Genomic DNA, 17,272 nt, shown 5'->3' on the forward strand with positions numbered 1-17,272 from the left:
TCTTTCCCTGAGCTATTGGGTTTTAAAGAATAGCACCTGTTCTGAAGAACAGTTTACTCAAAGTTAACAACTCTTACAACATAGACTGTTTCTTACTAAAGACTTATTTTAACTAAAGGCTAATTTGACAGTAAAACAGAAGCAAATTCACCCCTAGGTAAATAAGACTTCACCAAGCAAGTACAGATGGACAAAGCAGAAGTGAAACAAAAGTTAGAGTACCCTGCCCTCCCATTCCTGGGTTTCAAGAGCCAATAAAGGGTCATACCTACTCATCATTTCCCCAACGTGGGAGTGGTGGGTAGTAACATTCCAACCATTAGTCCTCAGAAACCTGTGTTTGGTCCCTTAATAGGGAAAAAAATAACAGTTCAACCTGCAGGTTCCGACAGGTATAATGGCAATGACTCAGACCAGGGCAGGTCTCATAACTTCAGACTGTGAAAGAGATTCACAGTGTTTCATTTTTCTTCTTTTCCCTCATTACTAGGGATTGAATCCAAGGCCTTGCTGCACTTTAAGCAAGTGCTCTACCAATGAGCTACATCCCCAGCCCTTTTATTTTATTTTGAGACAAGATCTTGCTAAGTTGCTGAGTCTGGCCTAGATCTTTCAGTCCTCCTGCCTCAGCCTCCTGAGTAGCTGGGATTATAAGCATGTGCTATAACACCCAACTCACAGGATTTCTTTTATGGAATTGAGTGTGGCCTTCACATTTCTTGAGAGGTGACCAGGATTTTAGAGACTATGGCTGCCTTTATATTGGTAACGTAGAATTCCATATCAATCATCTTGATCACACTTGACATTCCAAATTATTGCATTTGCACCTAAGTTCACATATTATATTATAACATAGTTGCAGCAAACTAACTTTTATATTAACCCTATGAGCTTCAGCTAATTTAGGAGACAATCTTGTCCTAAAAAGAATACCGTTTTAGAACAGTAAAGCATTTATTTTGGCATATTGTGGAAGGTCCCTAAAGTGGGGTTATTCCAGAGAAATCATATACAAACCCAAGAGGAAGGTAGACAAGCCTCCTTCAGTGGAAGCTAATTTCATACAATAATCCTCATAATATATTTTATATGTAAATACTAGTAGAACTAATAATAGGGCTCCCTATTATATCATGATCTTATCATTAATAATTAAAGGTACTACCATTTACCATCAGTGAGTCTCTTTTTGTCAGATATTTTACATATCACTCTCACCTTGTGAAATACGTGGTATTATTTCCCCTTTTATGAGTGAGACTTGGACTCAGCAGTTTAGTAATTTGTTGAAGGGCAAACAGTTTATATAGCCAGAATCCCTTGTCTATCTGTTGTATCACTGGATGGAGATTTTCTGAAAACAAAGCCATTTCTTTTATCGTAAATAATACATTTTAGAAAAGGCTGGTGTCAGGTCAGGCTCACCTTTCTGAGGCATTGCCTGGATGCCTGGATTCCTAATGCCACATCAGGTCAGCTTTCTGCCACAGTTAAGTCTGATGAAAAAGAAGGTCAGGTTCCACCAGTGGAAGTTCTGAGACTGAATTTAGTATGAAACCAGTAACAGGATAAAATTATGACATACGTATTTTCTCCTATATCAAAAAATTCAAATAATTTTCATTCACTGAGCCTATTTATATCATATACAAAATAGGGAAGTTATAGATTAGCTAGTTCTTAAAATTCTCTCCACCCTTAAAATTGTGCAGTTCTATTTTTGAATTGCAAAGCAGCTTGCTTTTGCAGTTCAACCCAGGTTCTGAGAGGTTCAGATAGTATAAACTGGCAAAAGAGACTCCAGCAGGTGAAATTGCTAGATAAAGCATGCGGATAATTGGAGTAGTTTTCCCTGACCCGGTATATGGTTTACAAGATCCCTTAATAGTGTGTTCTCGTTATACCACTGGTAGGGGACGTTCCAGCCACATGATGGCCTCTTGTTGCCCTCCCACTCACTCATGTCCTATGTTCTGGACTCAGGATTGTGTGCCAGCTTCAGAGGATGCTGTCCATAGCTGTAGAGGTGGATAGGACTCCTACCTGCAGCTCCAATAAAATTGCTGAGATGATGTTTGGGTTTGTGCTGGACATCCCTGAAAGGAGTCAAAGGTGAGTCTAGTTGTGTTTTTTCATTAGAAAAGAAAAATATTTCTAGGAAGTCATTTTGCATAAATTAACTTTTCTGTCTATCCTGCCTGCTGGAAACAATTTCGAGAGAAAACTCCAAATGTAGATTAAAAAAGAAGGAAGGAGAAGGAAAATTGATTATGTCTCTTTAACCATTTGAAAGGAGGTTCCCCATTTATTATTATTTGCAATTAAGGCCTAATTTCTTGGGAAGAGGCACGAGACCCAGAATTCTCACTTCTAGAATTCACCCTGAAGACACATTTCTAATAATACGAAGTATTGGTAAAAGAGTATTTACTACAATATTGTTAATGATTACAAATTATTAGAAACAAGCCAGACATGTTAATACAGGTCTATAATCTCAGCAACTTGAGGGGTTGCGGCATGAGGATTCCTGTCTCAAAATAAAAAATAAGAAGGGCTGGGGTGTGGTTCAGTGTTAGTAACCCTGGGTTTTATGCACACATGCAAAATATATTGTTAGATGTTTTTTTAAAAAAGCAAAATACAAAAGAATATGAACAATAATATATCTTAAGGAAAAAACCCAAAAATATGCATGATTATGATATTTATAGAAAAAAAGTTAAGATGAACCACAGAGTAATAAAATGTCTTACAGACAGAGGATGGATGAGATTGGGTAGAAAGAAGAAAAGGTATTTGACTGGGATGGTAATGGCGACAGTGGTGGTGGTAAATACCTTCCTGAGCATGCCTTTTTTGTGTGGTTACAACTTTTAAACTTTTGGGAGCCATGATGTTTTACATTCTAAAAAATCAAGTGAACTACAAACATTAATTGTATTTAAAATTAATAAAATAATGGAGGAGAAACGAGTGATAAGCCTAAGTAACTTTTGTTTTAGGATATTTTCTTTGGAATGGGGCAGTGCTGGTGACCAAACCAAGGGTCTCATTCATGCTAGGCACTGAGCTATATATCCCAAATCCATCAACTAACGTTTTGAAAAAATTTATTGATTTATTAATATTTTTTAGCTGTAGATGGACACAGTATCTTTATTTTTATTTCTTTATTTTTGTGTGGTGTTGAGGATCAAACCCAGTGCCTCATACATGCAAGGCAAGCGCTCTACCACTGAGCTACATCCCTAGCCCTTATTTATTTGTTTGTTTGTTTATTTATTTATACCAGGGATTGAGCCTAGGGGTACTTAACACTGAGCTACATCCCTGACCCTTTTGCATTTTTTATTTTGAGACAGGGTCTCACTAAGTTGCTTAGGGCTTCACTAACTTGCTGAGGCTGGCTTTGAATTTGTGGTCCTTCTGCCCCCGCCTCCTGAGTCGCTGGGATTATAGTCATGCGCCACCACACCCAGCCATGTAACTTTTTAAGAAAAACTTTTATTTTAAAATAATTATAGATGTACAGGAATTACTATTAGAAAGAGGTATCCTTTGCCCTGTTTTTCCCCAGTGCTTGTGTCTTGCATAACTATAGTACAATATCCTAAACAGGAAATTAACGTTGATAAAATTCAATGTTAGTTTTCAAATTCTACCCATCTTACATGCACTCATTTTGTATGTAGGTCTGTATAGATGTATGTCAACATACAAAACTTTACCATCACCATGAGGATCCCTTTTGCTAACCTTCTGTAGCCATAAACATCCATCCTTCCCAGCTCCTGGCAACCACTAATTGGTTCTTCATTTCTGTCCAAATAACTTAAAACAATGTTTGGACTAAACATCCTCATGCTAAAGACAGAGTGGACTGTAAATAAATATTGAACTCTATTTACTAGGTTTCTTTTTCACAGAGGCATGGATTAACAAATCAAAAACTATCTTATGTGTATTCTAGGATTAAACAAATAAAGTTATTATGGATAATGAGAGCCAAGTTTCTCACTGTCAGAGAAGAGAGTTACTCATATGAAAGGGAAAAGATAGAAGGAATCCTGTGGGGCTGGATTGGAACTGGAGGTATCAATAAGAACTTGTGGTTTCTAACAATTATAGATAGATGTAGGAGTAGATGTAGATGTATGAGGGTATATTTATATATATATTTTACATAAACATGTTTGTGTATGTATGTGTGTGTATTCATACATCTGTTTCCTACCTCTGCACACTGAGAAAGCATAGAGCATATTCACCTTAGTTTTAGTGGGCACACCTTATACCCAAATCTTTGATTCTAAATACCAGTAGACTCTGAAAGGAGTCTACAATCCTTGAAGAAATGACTGATTCCAGCACAAGATAAGACTGACACATTTGTATCAGAAAGTAAGAAAATGTCCAAAAAATGTTCAGAATATGTCAAGACATGAGTCAGCTTAAGGGGCTTCTGTCAGTGGAATTGGGATAATTTGAGCTCCAAAATGATAGAGTGAAGATTGTATCTATTTAGTAAAATAGGAATTCATGACTCCAATACTGACAGGAAGGAACCTTTCTCTTTACCATAGAAAAGTAAACCAGGCTGGATGAGGTAGCACATATCCGTAATTCCTGCATCTCGGGGGATTAAGGCAGAAGGATTGTAAATTCAAAGCCAGACAGCAATTTAGCAAAGCCCTAAGCAACTTAGCGAGAACTTAGTCTCAAAATAAAAAATAAAAAGGCCTGGGGAAGTAGCTTAGTTAAGTGCCCCTGGGTTCAATCCCTGATACCAAGAAGATTAAAAAATCAAAATGGAAGAAGAAATGATGATTTAAGGGGGAAAAAATGATGTTTTGACCATAATAATGATTAATTCAGAATTGAATGGATACTAAAATGGTGAAAGTTTATGAAGGAACAAGATATTTTAATGCCTCCAAGTATATCACCACAATATACTCATTTATTGCAAAGGAAAAATAAAGTACAATGGAGGCACCACCGTGATCAAGTGATCAAAGTTAATACCAATAGCAGGACAAGTTGGCATTATGTGCTTCTTCTTATGAGTCACTGAGAATAACAACATTGTTTTTGGAGTTCTCCTGCCAAAAATGTATAATCTTAATCTATTCATAGGAAAATATTAGACAACTCTCAAATGAGACGGTCTATAAAAAATTAACCTGTACTTTTCAAAAATGTCATGAAAGACAAAGAAAGATTGAGGAATAATTTCAAATTAAAAAGACATTTAAAAAAAAAAACAGAGCCAAGTGCAGTGGTACATATCTGTAATCACAGTGACTCAGGAGGCTGAAGCAGGGGGATTGCACGTTTGCAACCTGGGTAACTTAAAAAGACCCTGTTTCAAAAAACAAAGAAGCTCAGTGGTAGAGTGCCCCTGGGTTCAATCCCCATTCCCTGTAGTGGGGGCGGGAGGGAGCAGACTGGTAAATGCAGTGTGTGATCAGAAATAACAATATTGGGGAGATAATAAAAAACTGATTGTTTTAATATACTAGTATATGTATGTTATTTTCCTAGATTTGTTTTGTTCTTGTTTTGTTTTATTCATTTGTTTTTTGATATTGGGAATTGAACTCAGAGGTGCTTGACCATTGAGCCATATCCCCAGCCCTTTTTTGAAATTTTTTGAGACAAGGTCTAAGTTGCTTAGGGCCTTCCCAAGTTGCTAAGGCCCCTCTCAAACTTGCAGTCCACCTTTCTCAGCCTTGCTGGGATTATAGGCAGGCATCACAGCAACCGTGACTTTCTTGTTTTTTGTTTGTTTGGGTTTTTTTTTTTTTTCTTATACATGACAGTAGGATGTATTTTTACATACATACATGGAGTATAACTTCCCATTTTTGTGGTTGTACATGATGTGGAGTTAACACTGATCATGTATTCATATATGAAGATAGTAGAATAAATCAGATATAACTTTCCTATCTTTCCTATTCCCATCTCCCTTCCCCTCCCTTCATTCCTCTTTGTCTAATCCAGTGGACTTCTGTTCTTCCCCCCATCCCCTTATTCTGTGTTAGCATCTGCGTATCAGAACATTCAGCCTTGGTTTTTTTTTTGAGGGATTGGCTTATTTCACTTAGCATGATAGCCTCCAGTTTCATCCATTCTTTATGGCAGAGTAATATTCCATTGTGTATATATACCACATTTTCTTTATCCATTTTTCTGTTGAAGAGCACCTATGTTGGTTCTATAGCTTAGCTATTGTGAATTGAGCTGCTATAAATGCTATTGATGTGGCCGCCATCACTATAGTATGCTGATTTTAATTAAGTCCATGGGGTATGTGCTGAGGAGTGGGATAACTGGGCCAAATGGTGGTAAGCCAGGACAAAATTTTCGCAGGCTATGGCATAAAAATTGGATAAGAAAATGCACTTCAAAATAAAAGGTTATTAGGGGCTGGGATTATGGCTCAGCAGTAGAGTGCTTGCCTAGCACATGCGTGGCCCTGGGTTCAATCCTAGCACCACATAAAAATAAATAAAGATATTTAAAAATATTTTTAAAAAAGGTTATTAAATAGGAAAGTTGTCTTGTGAGCAAAATAATATACACCTTAAAAGAATTTGAGGAATAGCTTGCAAATATACAAATACAATAATATGGGCTTCTGTGTATGAAAGAAGATGTAGAAAATTATAGGAAACCGTTAAAGAGATGAGATGGATTTTCAAAAATATTCTAGAGTCTTCGAAAGTTTTGAAGTAAGAAGCAAAGGTTGAAAGTATTCATTCTTCTTTTTAAACTCTGTTTTGCACAAATATGTGTGTGTGTGGTAGAAGACAAAGGTAAGGGAAAATTTAAAATGCAAAATTGAATTTGTTTTCTTTTTTGAGACAAGGTTTCACTCTGTTGCCCAGGCCGACTCTGAACTTCTGTTCAAAGTGTTCCTCCCACTTCGGCCTCCCAAGTAGCTGGGATTGCAGTCAGGATCACACACCACTTATCATGCATAGCACCACTTCTTGCTGCCATCTTCTCTTCTGTTCTCAAGCTGTCTGCCTTCCAGAAACTGGCAAGGACTACCAAACAAACCAGAAAGCTTCAGTCAGCCCAGAAATGCATCTGTGTACCTAGGATCCAGAGCCCTTTTGGGAAGCTGACTACTTTAAAAACAATAAGTGTGATTGACTTTCCTGAAACAGCTTGTTTTGTCACTCCCTTGCTCAGAAGTTTCTAAAGGTATCCAGTCCACCTTTGCTGTGAAACTGCAGTGAACCTTGCCGAGGGCAAGGGTCCCTCTGGGACTCTCCAAGTCCTACTGAAATTTATGAAGGCACAGTGCCACAGCTCTATGCTTTTTTCTCATTGCGTGTGTTTTTTTGTGTTTTTTTTTTCCCTCCTTTGATGCCTCCTGCCTTGAATCTGTTCCTCCTAGACCACTCCTTCAGTATATCCTCCTCTAGACTTCTGGTCCCCTAACCAAATGTGTTCTCTCTTCTCTGTGTCCCTGGGGCGATACTCACAGCTCACATACATGTGTACGTGGCCCATGCTGAGTTCCTGTCGCACACCTCTTGCTCTGTTCAACTATCAACTTTTTTAGAATAATTATCTGCCTTTATCTTAGAATTTTTTCTTGTGGCAAACACTATCTGGTACATTACAGGCATTCAGAAATATTTATTCTCATACAGTGTGATGTAATTCTTTTTAATGTGTCCTAAACTTGTCTTTTTTAAATGTCAGACTTTCCCTCCTACTGGCACTCATTAATTCATAAACAAATCCATGTCTGTCCTGTCCATAGGCGTTGTGATTATGTAGGTCTCCATTGTATTCCCTCAGCTGTCTTTTTTTAGGACAGTGTTAAAACATTCAGGGTGAATTGTGGTATGTTCTTTGAAATATAATTGTGATGGTTAACTCCCTCTTCCACTTCTCCACACAGAGAGATGTTCTTTACTACCATGGAAAGCCACCTTCTGCGCTGCAAAGTGTTAGAAATCATATTCCTGCACAGCTGCGAGACACCCACCCGCTTGCCCTTGTCTCTGGCCCAGGCCCTCTATTTTCTGAACAATTCCACATCACTACTCAAGTGTCAGGTATGTTTCTTTTCTTTCTTTTTTTTTTTTTTCCTTCAATTCCAGGCCTAGTACACCTTTTCCCTAACCCCACCCTTGGGATTTTAGTTTGTGGCATTGTTTAACATTGTGTAAAAGGGACTTGAAAACTGTACAAAAACATTAATGGGGGAAGCATTTATTACCAATTGTTTTATTATCTCTGCAGTCAGATAAAACCCAGTGGCAGACTTGGGATGAGCTGGTCGAGCATCTGCAGTTTCTGTTGTCCAGTTATCAACATGTTTTAAGAGGTAAGGAGCACTTGTTCACAAAAAGGTATTGTGGGAGAGCTCACAATCAACATGATTATGAATGATAGTTACTCAGAGAATTCTGATTTGTTCACTTAAATAAATATTGTTTTGGGTTGTAACCATAAAGGACATTGAACCACATATCTGGAATCACTACAGTGAAATAGGAAAATTGTATGTTTTTGTTGTGGCTGATAGTCCAGTGGGCTTTCTAGTCATATGGCTGTATAAAGACAGACGTCATCATATCCTGAAAAGTTGATTAGCCTTAACATCTGACTCTGCTGTCTTGTTGCAAGGTCTTTGTTGGGTTGGTTGTTCACTGATTGTCAATACAAGGCAAATACAGAGCAAACCAGTGGCAAGGTGGACCTGTACATCTTGAAAAAGATGCAACATATCCCAATGTTAGCCTATAAAACTTGCTCTTCATAGAAACTCAAGTCACAGATGAGCCAGTGCTTGGCAAGGATCTTGGGAAAGATCCACGTGACACTCAGGAGGTGAATGTTGACAAGGATAATGATGGAATAGCTATTTCAAATGAGAAATATTTTGTTATCCCAAAGATTATAGAAGACCTTGGGAAAATGAAAGAACTGCTGAATTTTATTTTTTTGTATAAAAGAAAACTGGAAAGGGGAGAAACCTGACATTTTTCCTGGATGTGTTGGGCTGAAAGGACATATTATCACATATTCAGTGGTCTTACCAAAAATCCATGACCTGGATCTAATCACAAGGAAACATCAGACGAAATCAGGAGGGACCTTTTACAGAATAACAATCTGTACTTTTCAAATGTACCAAGGTCTTAAAAACTAAAGAATATGAATAAGAAACTAAATCATGTGAATATTATATGCAATACATGATTCTAGACTGGATCAAGTGCTGGGAATCTAGCTCAGTGGTAGAGCGCTTGCCTAGCATGCGCCAAAACTTGGGTTTAATCCCTAGCCAAAAAAAAAAAACATTATTTGGACAATTGTAGAAATTTGAAGAGATTAAATAATAGTATTATATTAAGTTTCTTGTCTCTGAAAATTGTACCAGATTTTGATAGTAAATGTCATTGGTTTTAGGGAATCCATACTGAATCACTGTACACAGTATCTACTAATTATTCTCCAATAGTAAGGGAAAGATGCATACATATAAAATTTGCTTAGTTATGATCATGTTAATGTTGACTTTAACTCAGTAATGGGCACATGAAAGTAATGGGGACCTTAGACCTTCTCAGGCCCAGAACTGGAAATATAGAAATTGTTTTTTTCCCCAAAAATAGCACTAGATTAAAAACTTCTGGGGACTGGAGTTGTAGTTCAGTGGTAGAGTGCTTGCCTAGCACATGTGAGGTACTGGATTTGATCCTCAGCACCAAATAAATAAATAAATAAAGTATTTTTTAGATCTTAAAAAAAACCAACAACAACAGTCTGGGTTTAGATCCCAACTCTAGGATATACCTTAGTGGTAAAGCACCAATACCAAAAGAAAAAGATTCTGTCTTTAGCCCTTACTGTGTGTTGGGCAGCTAACTTTATGTCTTGAGGCTTTGGTTTCTTTTTCTGTAGAATGGGGATGATACTATGTAACTTGCATTCAAGAGTGTGAGGAAAAAATGGTAACTGTTCAGTCATTATAAGTTGAATCTCAATATGCCTATTTGCCTGGCCAGGGTTAAACTACAAGGATCTTCTCTTGTTTCAGATTCTTAGGACTAAAATTTCAAAGGGTATCTTGTGAAGGCTGAAATATGTAGTTGTATACTTTGTGTGATTTTAGCAGTATTGTAGGTGCATATCTTTCTTCGAACAAAGTCCCAAAGGCAAATTCCCTGAATACTTAGCCTCATTGAGGTTTATGTAATTATTTCTTTTGTAACGTATTTTGTATGGACCTGGAGAGCAGTATGCCCCAAAATGCTATTTTGCAAATGTTTGAGCAGAGCAGCCTTATTGTGACATAGTTACTGAGCTGTCAGTTGGGCTTGCATTCTCTGGCTAAGGAAATCCATCCCCCACACCCCAGTTTCATTGCCATGTCACTCATTTGAGACTCAGCAAAATTATAAATTGCTATCTGTCATGGGAGTTTTCCTAATATTTATGACTACTCAAAACCTCATATTTTGAAAGTATGAGTCCTAGGAACTTAAACAATATCTTTAATGCCACTCAGCTGGACAGCTTAGGCAGAGCATCCCACAAAACTCAGTCACCAGTCATCCTGAAGAGAATCACATACAGGCTTCCTGCAGAGATTCCTGTCCACAGAGGGGAGAAAAGCTGAATCAGGCCAGATCGTTTCAAATTCATACGTTCATCCAAGCAACAGATATGAATGCATTCTCTGTGCCTGGCTTACTGGGAAAACCTCAGTGAAAAAGACGACTAACATAGCTCCTGCCCTCACAGAGCTTACTGTCTAGTGGGAAGATTGAAGCTAAATAAATAATCACACAAGTAACATTTAAGTACAATTAAGATAAATTCTGTGAAGGAAAGTGCAACTGCACAGAACAGGAAGACTATCTATTTTTCGTGGAACCTAAGAAGCCTTCCTAGAGAAGTGATAGCTGTAATGAGAAGTACAGTCATCCCTCAGCATCCTTAAGGGATTGGTTCCAGGAAACCGCAAGGATACCAAAATCTATGGATGCTCAAGTCCCTTATATAAGTGGTGTAGTATTAACATATATCCTACATGCATCCTCCTATATTTTTTAGGGAATAAGGACAAGAAAGAAAAGTCTACATGTTCAGTACAAGCACACCTTTTTCTGAATATTTTCAGTCCACTAATGGTTAAATCATCAGGTAAGGAAGCTGCAGATATGTAGAGCTGCCTGTACTGGTATTGGCCAAATGGGAATGGTACAGTTTTCCAGAAAGAAGGAAGAGCATGTTTAAGGACTCCAAGGCAAAAAGTTACTTAGTGATTGTAGGGCTGGGCTTTAGTGAGTAAGGGCAGAACAATCCTTGATGAAACTACAAGGGACAGCATATGAAGGGCCTTCTGAGTCGTGCTGAGGAAATTCCACTTAATTTCAAGAGTCAGGAAATGTCAAGGTGGTTTCAGGTAAGGGAATATCATAATCATATCTGTAAATTTCAGTGTTCACTCTGCCTGGTATGTGGCAAATTCTGCCAAAGTGACCCTGGTGTGGGTAGTGCAGTGAGTAAGGCAATAAGTGCAACCGAAATTCTTTGAAGATTGGCTTGATGGCTTGAATATGATTTCCAGGACTGAAAATAGAGAAAAATTTCCATCATTGAAAATCGAGAAAAATCTGCAGGAAAGATAAGAATTCAGTTTGGTGTATTAAGTTAGAAATTCTTAGTGGTGGTGCTGATGATAAAATAATAATAGCTAACTCCACTATAGATCCAGTAACTAATAACAATACTTTCAGCTAAAACAACTTGAGTCAGGAATTATGCTCAACCCATTACATAAATTGCTTCACATAGTAGTGAGCACCCTGTGACGTAAGAACTCGTTCATACCCACTGAGGCCTAAAATCCAAGGCCCTGCCAAATAGACCAGAACGGCCAACATTTCCTCCTCCCCCATGGGCAGTGCTTAGATGGGCATTAATGAGCATTATTCTAATAATAAACTCCACATTTTTCTTGCTCACATCATTGGTCTTCCCTGTTTCACCCTATTCAGTCAATGTTTCTTTCTATCTTTTTCAAAAACCATTGCTAGATTTGTCAGAGTAGCCGTGCCTTGTTTAAGAAAATCAAATTCTACCAGAAGGCTGTTGTCCTCCTAAGACCATTCTCCACCAGTAGCAAAGTGAAACAGATTACGTTTCCTTACTTAAAACCCTGCAGTAAACCCCTCTAGATACTCCCCAAGGACAAATCCACATTTATTACATAGCCCAGCCTACCCTCCAATGCCATCTCCCTCCTACTACTCCCTTCTATGTCCCTGACTTGATCTCCAGTTTTCAAAGCAAGCTTTTTTTTCCTGCCTCAGGGCATTTGCACTTGCTCTGCTGTTTACCTGGACTGCACACTCCCTAGAAGTAGACATAGTTACCTCCATCTCATCCTTCTGGACTCGCCTCAAGGGCCCTTCCTGGCTAGAGTAGACTGCTTACTTTCATTCCATCCCACCCCTCTTATTACTCTTTATCACAGCATCCAATTTATTTCTTTAATTGTACTCATGTCAATCTATAATTATTTTTGTGGGTTTATTCCTTCTCAGGATTCCTGTGACTAGAATGTAAGTGCACAGAGCTGGTCTGATTCCACTGTCCCTGCAGTCTAGCCTAGTTCCAGAAACTAGGTTCTCACTGTAAATTTTTGTTGCTTAAATGTTCAAAGGGCCCTATAATTACATCTAAAAGCAACATTGTTTTCTGTTTCCAGATCTTGGACACACTGTAATATATTTATTATACTTCCTTTTCAGACAGTAATTAGACTTACTGGTATAAATCTAGACTTTTAAGTGCTTTCATCTGAAAGTTGATGAGAAATATATTGAGCATATTAATCGAAAATGTAACAAAATATATTGCTTAAAATGAACTTATTCTGTTCCATGTGGTGGCTCACACCTGTAATCCCAGAACCTCTGGAGGCTGAGGCAGGAGAATCACAAGGTCAAGGCCAGCCTCAGCAACTTAGCCAGGCCCTAAGCAATTTAGCAAGACCCTGTATCAAAACAAAAAGGGTTAGGGTTGTAGCTCTGTGATAAAGCACATCTGGATTTAATTCCTAGTACTAAAAAATAATAATAGTAAGTTTATTCTCTTAATTTCCAAACACTATTCAGTCCTTTTGGGATTATGCTTATTTATAAAATAAATGAGACTGAGAAAATGATGCTGGAGTTACTTTGATGCATCTGGGAGTCATGATAAAGTCCTCAGAATTCTTCAGTGCATTTGCTTTATATGTGACCCTGAACTCCTTTGTCTCAATTCCACATACTTCCAGAACTATTGGAGCTGGCCTGTGGATGTGGAATGAGATACCTTTATAACTTCTTATTTTCCTTAGTATTTTCATTTTCAGGCCTATAGAAAATTTAAAATAATAGTATAATGAACACCCTCTACGCCCTTTTTCTTGACTCACCAGCTGTTAACATGTGGCCACAGGTGGCTTAATGATTACACTTTGGCTAGAGAGAACTGAGACAGTTGAAAATAAGTTGTACTATCATAGTCCTGCTTAAATCCTTCAGCTTGAATCTCCAAAGATATTCTTCTACATAACACTCACAATTATCACAAGAAACTGATTCTTGATAGAATATTATCTAATGTCCCATAATATCATATGTAGATGATTACTTTTGAGTCAGAACCCAGTCAAGTATCAAGCACTGTACTTGGTAGTCGTACTCTTATCTCCTTCAATCTCTCAATCACAGAGTTCCCAGCCTTTACTAGTCCTTCATAACAGCCTTTTTTTTTTTTTTTTTGGGGGGGGGGGGGGTTAGTGGGAATTGAACCACTGCACGACATTCCCAGCCTTATTTTTTTGTTTTGTTTTGTTTTGTTTGAGACAGGGCCTCACTATGTTGCTAAGGCTGTCCTTGAACTTATGATCCTCCTGCCTCAGCTTCCTGAGTAGCTGTGATTACAGGCATGCATCACCGTGCCCAGCTCAACAGACATTTTTAAAGAGTTGAGGCCAGTTATTTTGTAGAATGTTCAGTAATTGGGATTGTCTTAATATCTTCTCACAATAAGATTCATGTTAAAAATCTATTAGCAAGCCAAGCATGGTGGTGCACACCTGTAATCCTAGCTGCTCAGAAAGCTGGCCCACAAGTTCGAGTCCAGCCTGGGCAATTTAGCAAGACCCTGTCTAAAAAAAAAAAAAAAATTAATAAAAATAGTAAAATCTAAGAAATCTTGCACATGACATCAAAAGGCAATGTCATGCAGGGCAGTCACATATACACCTATAATCTCAACAGCTCCCAACAGGCAGGATGATCACAAATTCAAGACTAGCCTGGGCAACTTAGTGAGACCTTGTCTCAAAATAGAAAGGGCAAGCTGGGCATAGTAGTACACACCTGTAGTCCCAGCAGCTCAGGAGGCTGAGACAGGATTTATTTTCCCTTTGTTATTAGTAGAGGGTGAAACTTTTGAGACTATGAATATCCTGTCAGCCTTTCACTTGGTTTTAGCATCCATTTGTGGTTCTTACTTGACTCATATTAGTAGTTTGAAAAGTGGCAAACTTTCTAGTTCTACTTTCTTCTATACTTCTTAACCTTCTTCTGGAAAAAAGGGCTCCCTTTAAAAACTTCTACTGTGCACTCAGGACTTTTTAAAATTCAGTGTGTTGAAATAATTCATTTTTTGGCATCCTTTTTTCTGATCACATTGTCCAAAATTTGGCCAATAAGAACATCCTTTAGGTTGCTTTTGACAGGTCTCCATCATCTTTTTATCTTTGTTTTATTTATATTATGTGGTGCTGAGGATCAAACCCAGTGCCTCACACATGCAAGGCAAGCTCTCAACCACTAAGCCACAACCCCAGCCCCTCCCCATTAATTTTAAACATTCCCTTTCTCACAAAAGGTGTTCCAGGTGTTCCAGGTTACCTTGCCTTGGTCTCAGAACGTCTTTCTCAAAAAAAAAAAAAAAAAAAAAAATTGATTGCTTTTAGTGGAGAATGTGTATGGAAGCTAGGATTTAAATTATGATTGCTACTAGAGTGTCTCTGCTTTTAGACCCTGTCAGTAAATTACATAATTTTATAAATTTATTATACATGTTCATACTGACACCTCAATTTCCACTTTAGTATCCCCTCACCACCCAGAGGGGTCTCCCCACTGTAGGAGAGATCCTGTCTCAAAAATGTCTTGTGTATAAATTTGAAATATCTAAAATGTAATTTCATGTAGGCTTATAGTTTAAATCAAAAGGAAAAAGATAAAAAGAATGCAATTTTTTTAATATGTAAAAAAAAAAAAAAAAAAAACTTCTTGATGATCAGAGTAAATCAAAAATACAGGACCTTTTGGAAATGGGGTTGCCGTAGTAATCTACATAGCCTTTTGACTTGTCTTCCAGTAACTAGGCAACAGGAATTTACCTAATATTGGACTTCATTTTTTTAATCAGAGAGAGATAAAAAGCAGTATAGTTTCACTGATTTCTTCCCTCTTGCAGAGCACCTACGGAGTTCAGTGATTGATCGAAAAGACTTAATAATCAAAAGGATTAAGCCCAAGCCCCAACAAGGAGATGACATCACAGTGGTGGATGTGGAGAAGCAGATTGAGGCCTTCCGCAGTCGCTTAATCCAGATGCTGGGGGAGCCTCTGGTCCCTCAACTGCAAGACAAAGTGCACTTGTTGAAGCTTCTGCTCTTCTATGCTGCGGACTTGAACCCTGACACAGAGCCTACTCCGAAGCACTAGAGCAGCCCTAAGGGCCTTCTAAGCACTGAGCACCAAGAATACCTCTTGAACTTGTCTTCAACTACTTAAAAGCTCCGAAAGTATGAACAGTAGTAAAAATCTCGCAGGACCAAACCTATCTTATTTATCTGTAGGCTGTAGTCACTTTCTGACTCTTTAGCATCTCTCTCTTTTTTTGATAATCCTATCCTGGCCTATTCTCAAATATGGCTTAAATATACAAGGTGTATATATTTTTTAATAAATTATTTATCTATACTTTTTTTGAAACAGGTAACACTATATGCACTCTGTTTAACATTTCCATTCAAGATGTGAGAGAGAAGAATCCCTCTGATGAACAAACTGTATGTCAGTGTTATTCAAGTAACTGAGAGCCTGTTTCTGGAAAAACATTTGTTTTTCCTAACATTCTCTATTAGACCTTTTATATTGCCTATGAATTTGACTTTGTGGCCAGTCTATTAAGATCTAATGTAACAAAAGGGGACAAAGAAACAGAAGGATAGAGTGTGTTATAAAACATTTGATGTTAAAAAGATACAATAAAAAGGCAATGGTTTTTCAAAATACCAAGTTTACCATGCTTAGGTTCCATGACTGGGTAGGCAGAATGGCTATTGTTAACAGGACCGAAAGATACCCACATTTGAGAAAACAATAAGGATCTTTATTGTCCAAACAAAAGATCATAACAGAGAAGACACAAATAAATTAGTTGTTCTGACAATTTTAGACTTAAAGGCTTCTCTATAAGAAGGTCAGCTTCTTATGTAAACAAAAATCCTAACCAAAACAAAAACGGCAAGTATCTGAGACAGTGTTCAAGACAAATGTACAAAATGAGGAGAAATAAAAATGCAGTTTCTAAGATATGCTGCATAAAGATATGAGGCTCATTTTGGTGAAAAATGCTTTTCTTATTTTGAATATATCCATGTCTCCTCCAAAAAGTTAAGCCCTGACCTATACAAAGAAACTGAAATAATTGACACTAATTTCAAATGAATTTCATTTACTCTAAAAGTTTACCATCCTAGGGCAGGGAGTGGGGTATAGCTCAATAATGGTAGAGCACTTGCCTTGAATGTACAAGGCCCTGGATTAAATCCCCAGCACCACAAAATATATCTCAAATCAATAGACTTAATTTTTTTATTTTAGGAAGTTTAAACCAAATTGGAGTTAAACTAATCTTACTGTAATCTTTAAAGTGCAAGAAAGGATATGCAAGACTAGTGTTTTTCTGTGACATGTAAATGAGAAGCATCCTTCCAACAGCAGCAGCTCAAGAGGTACCAAGAAGCATGAAGAACTGATTACAGGACAAAGCAATCCATTAGACTGACCAAAAAGCAAGGAGATCAGTTTTAGCCTAGAAAATAGGGGTCCCTGCGAAGTGTGGCTGTTAACTGTACCCAGACCTTAAACAGGTCTTAGGTCCCCCTACCTGACATCAGCAGAGTCAAAAAGGCCAAACTTGTCAG

The 17,272-nt window shown here is 37.7% G+C and overlaps 1 protein-coding gene across 4 annotated transcripts in view; it reads left to right on the plus strand.

The window, feature by feature from the left end:
• Window positions 1-17,272, plus strand: part of Simc1 (SUMO interacting motifs containing 1) — a 96,506-nt gene that overhangs the window by 78,199 nt on the left and 1,035 nt on the right. For 3 of the 4 annotated variants that reach the window (XM_027941010.2, XM_027941011.2, XM_027941009.2), the window contains 4 exons: window positions 1,987-2,115; window positions 7,931-8,087; window positions 8,275-8,359; window positions 15,535-16,357. In XM_027941010.2, coding sequence (XP_027796811.2) covers window positions 1,987-2,115; window positions 7,931-8,087; window positions 8,275-8,359; window positions 15,535-15,785 — 622 coding nt within the window. In that variant the 3' untranslated portion in view covers window positions 15,786-16,357. Of the gene's footprint in view, window positions 1-1,986; window positions 2,116-7,930; window positions 8,088-8,274; window positions 8,360-15,534; window positions 16,358-17,272 lie in introns of those variants that run through there. The other variant, XR_003583553.3, reaches the window with a different exon arrangement.

The sequence above is a fragment of the Marmota flaviventris genome, chromosome 5 (assembly GCF_047511675.1).
Source record: "Marmota flaviventris isolate mMarFla1 chromosome 5, mMarFla1.hap1, whole genome shotgun sequence".
Lineage (NCBI taxonomy): Eukaryota > Metazoa > Chordata > Mammalia > Rodentia > Sciuridae > Marmota > Marmota flaviventris.